This window comes from Pterocles gutturalis, unplaced genomic scaffold (genome assembly GCF_000699245.1).
Source record: "Pterocles gutturalis isolate BGI_N339 unplaced genomic scaffold, ASM69924v1 scaffold14442, whole genome shotgun sequence".
Lineage (NCBI taxonomy): Eukaryota > Metazoa > Chordata > Aves > Pterocliformes > Pteroclidae > Pterocles > Pterocles gutturalis.
Genome location: NW_010115593.1, coordinates 4,158 through 10,532, shown reverse-complemented (window position 1 = coordinate 10,532; position 6,375 = coordinate 4,158). Strand labels below are relative to the sequence as shown.

General features: G+C 42.0%; 1 protein-coding gene across 1 annotated transcript; it reads left to right on the top strand.

Moving 5' to 3' along the window:
* Positions 1–937: 937 nt before the first annotated feature.
* Positions 938–2,392, top strand: LOC104458100 (mastermind-like protein 2; the record flags this gene model as incomplete). Its single annotated transcript, XM_010075241.1, has 1 exon — positions 938–2,392. A coding segment is annotated over one exon (1,455 nt), but the record flags the coding sequence as incomplete, so codon positions are not given.
* Between the last annotated feature and the right edge of the window lie 3,983 nt (positions 2,393–6,375).

The window sequence follows — 6,375 nt, the reverse complement described above, 5'->3', positions numbered from 1 at the left end:
TTTATGAACCATGTTTTTGAATTTTAAAGCAACTCTACTTGAGGGTATCTGTACTGAGTCCAAACTTTTCAGCTCGTGGGACTACACCTTTGTTTTGTGTGCACAGGATAGGAATGCATGTATACAACTGTGGCAGATGAGTGTCGATCGGGTGGACAGGGCTCAGAGCCTCTTTTCCTTCAGTAGGGCCACAGGGCCTGTGGACAGATGGAAGTATCATTGTAAATATTCAAGGAAAGGAAAGAGTTCCAGTTCTCAGAGCAGTGTGTTATAGCAGGTGTTTCAGGACATAAACAATTAGGGCTTAATGTATTAATATACATTTCTGGAAAATAATCCAGCCCTACATCATGGGCCAGACTCGTGGCTGATATAACCTCATGTGGCACCAGTGGCTTCATTTTCAGTTTGAACAAGTTAACATCTAAAATCTTTAACCATTCACATCTCTGGCCAGTATAAATCTGTGTGAGATTGGGATACCTGGAACTCATGTGTGTCATCAAAATGTCTCCTAGGACCTTTGGACTCAGTGGTTTTTTGGATCATACAGCAAAATCATGAGAGTGAGATCCTGCAGCACTGGATAGGCACAGACAGGTTTCATGACTGCATTGGTCTCTGCTGTCTGAAAATACTTTAGATCTGCCTGGCATAGTTAGATTGGAGCAAATCTGGAGCAGATATGCCCTAGGCTTTGCCAGCTGTGGCTCTGGCCATCTCCCCCCACTCACATGTGCGGGGGAAAGGGGATCTGTGATCAACAGGAGGCAGCAGTGCCCAAATAGTGCTGGTGGCTACAAGGACGGGGGTAGTAGTTGCAGGAAAATGTCTCACTTACAACCTATTTTCCTACAGCTCTGCATAGGTATCAAACAGACTATAGATTGTTTCTTCAGTGTCATCTAATAATTTTTTTTGTCTCTGCTTCTTCCAGCTCCAAGGCTCCTTGAAGAGAAAGTTGGTGGTAAATCTGTCTCCTGTCAACAACAAGAGGCCCAATGGTGTTTCTGAGAGCTCTTTCCTCGACATTAAGAGGATAAGAGTGGGTGATAATATCCCAGTGGGACAAGGTGGACAACATGTTAACAATTGCCAAAGCCAGTCAATGTCAGGAACTATGTCAGTGGGGCAAGGATCACAAAGAAAGGCCAGCAACTTAGCTAACAATACACATGCTAGTGGGAATGGCATGTTTAATATGACTTTGAAAGAGGTAAAGAAAGAACCAGGAGAAACAATGTCCTGCAGCAAACACTTAGATGGCCAGACATCCCATGAGAACATGTTCCCTAACAGATATGTGGAAGACTCATGGGAACAGATGGATCTGGAGCTTCAGGAACTATTTAATGAACTGACTAACATATCAGTGCCACCAATGAGTGATCTTGAGCTAGAGAATATGATAAATGCCACAATAAAACAAGATGAGCCGTTCAACATTGACCTTGGGCAGCAGAGTCAGAGGGGCCCCGTGAGATCTCTGCAGATGGATAAGATGGTGATAAAGAGTGAATATGCACCAGGCATGAATCAGGCTCCTGTGGGCTCCCCACAGATGAGGCCTTCTTCTACAGGTCCAGCCTTCACTATGGCCACTGCTGCCATGTCCACCTCTTCACCCATCCCTTCGGTGCCTCCGAGTCAAACACAGGTATCGCAGGTTTCTTCTGCATCCAGTCGGCCATTGCCTAACTGGCAGGAGGTATCTCATGCACAGCAACTCAAACAGATTGCAGCCAATCGACAGCAACATGCCTTGATTCAGCAGCAACAGCAGCAGCAGAACCAGACGGCCAGCTGGTCCACCTTGTCTCCATCAGGACCTTCCCCTGGACCCTTTGTGCAAGAGAAAATCCCCAGTCCTTCTTTTCGCCAGCAGCAGTTCAGCCCACAAAGCTCAGCAATGCTTGGGGTACCAGTGAATGGAAACCAGTCGAAAGGAATGAACAACTATGTTTATAAACCAACCACTCCCCAGAGCAACCCCATGGACATAATCATGCAACAGAAGCCTCAGGACCTCAACAGAAACTTTATCAACAGTGCTCAGCCACCTCTAGAGCAGCATCATGGCAACACAAAGCCTTTGTTTCACTTTAACTCAGAGCAAACAAACCAGCAAATGCCTTCAGTTTTGGGTTCCCAAAACAAGACTGCCCTTCTGCACTACACGCAGCAGGCACAGGGTTCAGCCCCTGTGCAACAGCCACAGCAACAGCAGCAACAGCAGCCACAGCCTCAACCTGCTCAGCCTCTCCCAAACCAGTCTCTTCAAAGGCCACCTAATGTACCCTTAGCAATGCAGCAAAAAATGATGCTTCAGAAAATGCAGCAAAGCCAGCAAATCTCAGGTTTGCAGTATCCAGTCTCTCAACAGCATAGACAGGTAAGGCAAATTCCTCCTTATTTGTTACAGAATCATTCCGGTCTGAGTAGTAAAAAGGCTTTTCCAACCTGGCCTCATTCCTACAGGAGATGTGTACTGGTGGCAGATAGTGACCATCTCAGCACATACGTCAGCAGACCTGGTGATGACACATTTAGCACCTGTTCAGGTGTATCATGGATGTACATTTATAAGAATTTCAAGAAAGACGTGTTCATAACACTTTTTTCTTAATGCAATGGGGTGAATATGTCACTGATAAATATTATGTAGATACTTGTCAGAAAGGTGAGATAGTAGGGGCAGTTGCAACCTTATTTTGGACCCCATCTAAGTTTTCTAGCTTACAAAAGTTAAAGCCATTTTGAATGGAAAAAATTTAATGAATTCCTATGTTATCTTAGAAGATGTATTTTACAACATTAATTTTTATGTCATCGTTTTCCTCAGGGAGGCAGGGTTAGGAAATTCTGGTTTTAGATATCTTTTGACTGACATGACAAAAATATTGTTTGCACATTTGTTATCTGTTTGGCAAAAGAAAACTAAGACTTATCTGTGAGCTTTATAAACACCCATCACACTTCTGGGAATATTCTGTGGATAAAATACATGCTTAGATAGGAAGGTGAAGGTTGCCACAGATACGTCTACATTTATATACTGCATGGCCAGGTCCCACTGTGTTATCATGAGACAGGGCTCTGACACAGTTCGTTATTATAGCTCAGTTATGCTGTGCTAAGTCACTGTGCACCAGGATCTAAAGTTTCAGACTTGCCAATCAAAGTTTGAATATGTAACCTCACTGCACCCCAGAAAGTGGAAACCAGGTGCAAAGCAAGTAAAACGTATTTGACCTTGGGAGGTTTAAGCCACTCTGGAGAATTTTGGTGGGACTTGGGTTCAACACATTTGAGGGTATGGAATGGCAATAGAGGTGTGGAGATCATTTGTGGATGTGAAAAACAACTATAAGATACTACTGAAAAGCGAAAGCCTAAGTCTTCCATGAAGTCCCAGAGAAGCAACACTGTGAATGAATCATTCAGAACTGGAGTTTCTTCACCAAACCGCTTGGGTGAACAGTGATGTTTTTAAAAAAATGAAATAAATATAGTTGTATGCATGGACACCTTTCTCCTTTCAACTCTTTTAAATTCCCTGACCAACTAACATGACTTTCTCTGACAGAAAATCCCTTAGCAAGAGGTACCAGGTGAAACATGTAGGCATCTTGGGTGGGGAGATGTTGCTTTGCTGGAAGATGCTGGAGAACGAGTAGCAGCAGCAAGCAAGCACAGCTTTGCTGCTTTACAGGAGGTGTCGGCTGGCTGTTCCTCTCCTTCTTGGGCCACTGTGCGCTCTCTTCTTAGGTGTGTTTCCCCATTCTCTTAATGAACTGGCAGGCAGATGAATTTTAACAGTTCTTTCATTCAGCCATGATGAAGCTTCCAGCAATCTGTCAGCACAGGGGATGCAAGCAAGACTTTTGCAAACACTACTATTTTTCTCAAAAAAAAAAAAAAAAAAAAAAAAAAGCAAGGTCACTTTCTGGAAAGGAATAAAAACACTGAAAGCAACTCTGCTTGAGGCAATGTTAGCTCTTTGCTCTGTATCATCTTGAGCTGCTCCTCAGGGAGGCAAGCCAACAAGATGGTACTTGGAAACATGGTCATAGTAGTACTTGCAAGATTTATCGTAAGTGTAGTGGGATCTCTCACCTGTGCAGCCACAAGTTCTTTTGGCTTAGGAAACTTGCCCTAAATGAACTTTGCTGAGTGCCAAACTTTAGATATTACACCAAGGAAGGAGTTTTGCCTGTCATCACAGACTTCTGCAAGTAGCTTTCCAAAGTTCTTGTCATCTGACCACTTTCCACAGTTATGTCTGCAGGACGTGGCTACCTAACCCACAATACAGCTAAGAAGTTTAGAAGCTTTGTAGGCACAGATTACAGGGCTTTTGCAACAAGAATGCTGTTTTTTCTATGCTCTAGAGAGATAACTGGATTTTTTTAGAGATCCTTAGCAGTTGTTCCAAACTTCTGCTGACGTTCATAAAATCAGGTAGGTCTCTCTTGGTAGGGAATTCTGTAGCTGCTGGAATGATATTTAAACATATAATTGGTCCATAAATTGCAGAGTTTTGAAAAAGTTTGAATATAACTGTTCACCTGGCAGTAGTTATGAGTTCTGTGGACTCCTTTAGTGCCTGCCTGCACAGCTGCAGGAGCCCACCAACCCCTTGGTCAGGGCCTGCTTGTCCCATAGGTCCAGTCTGAACATTAAATCAAGTGGGAGGAGGCATTATCTTCCAATAAAGACAACAAAGGTCAAAGCAATGTCATGGGTCAACTGCCATTGATTTTAGCAATGAGGACATCACCTTATTTAGGTTGCACAGTCTTCTTTCCTGGAGGATCATCTCCCATCTCTGAGGACTCCTACACATTATTAAGAGCAATGCATGATTAATTACCAGCATTTACTAATTAAGTTCATGATTAATATTTATTTTACTCATGCCCTATTTCTTCTTGAGGAATCAAGGTTTGATTCTGCTTGGTATCATTTTTTTTCCGATCATTACAATTGTGGACTATAAGGACCATCTCAATACTTGACTGGAATGCTTTGCAGCTGATAATGTGAATGCACATTCATAAAGGGCTGATGTGACATTGCCATCAGATAACACTGACTGGAACACTATAAATTCATTTTTAGCTGAACCAGCTCACCCTCTGGATTTTTACTCCCCAAGCTTTAAGATCCCAAAAAAGCATTTGAACTTGATTTTATCAGCCCAAGCTTGCTAGCTGGAAATGTAAGGCTTATAATTTCTCTGCTTGTCACATTCACTTTGTGTCAAATTGGAGTGAACTTGTAGTGGGATTTGCTAATTAGATGTCTTTTGCCTCTAGGGAAGAGTCATAAAAATTATGGAAATAAACTTGGTTTCCTGGAAGGTTGATCTGAATTAAGGTTTTGTTTGCTTCTCTATTTTGTTCTCCATTGTTGTGGGAAACATTCACCTTTCCATTGTCTATCAGGATGCAACATATGCACAGTCATAAAAAAACTCTTAGAAATTTAACACTCTCTTTGTTTAGTGAATAATTATAAGCTCTAAATTCTGCACAGGTTTAATAAGGTTTGCAATACTTATACAGAACTTGGGCTGATGTGGGGAAAATGTGTAACTGGGCTTGGGTAGAAGTTTGAAGTCTAATGTTCTCCCTGTGAAGAAACATAGTCCAGTCAATTAAATATGCTTCTGAAGTAAAACTTAAGATTTTTGAACCAAAAAATTGACATTTTTAACTACTTTAAGAAAATCCACAGATATTTTTAAAGTTTTTTGATGGACCATTGAAATTGTTCAATTAGATCCAACAGTCTTCTGTCAAGGAGAAGTCAAAAAAAAAAATCTTGTATCTACTAAATAAAATATTATTCATCCCCTTCTGTTTTTGACCTAAAGCCAAATTAAACTGAAAAGTCTCAAGCTGACTTCTTCTCCAAATTTTTTCATTCAAATTAATTCACTCAAGGGAAGGGAGAAAGAAAGGCTGAACTCGTGAGAACAGGAACCCTAACGGAGCAAGGCCACTCTCTCTGATACATGTGGGCATGTGCCCTATTTAGTCTTGGCTTTGGGGGCAAGGGCAACACAAGGGATCATGAGAGCTTCAGCCCCTGCTTTACATGAACAACCAGTGGTCCTTTTAAGCCTCTGGAAGCATCAGTGTTATCTACGCAGTTACATCCCACAACAGTGTTTCTTTGTGCAGTGCTCAGGGCCTCGTTCCTTTATAATGTCTTTGAGGATGGGATCATCTTCTCCTTTTTTTCTTTTCTCTTTTTTTTCCAAGAACCCAGGAATGTGGTGTGATTAGTTGCAGTTTTTGCCCTTACTTGCCCTAATTGGAGCATGCCTTAGATCATTTTCTTCACCACGTCTTAACAGGCTCCTTTTAA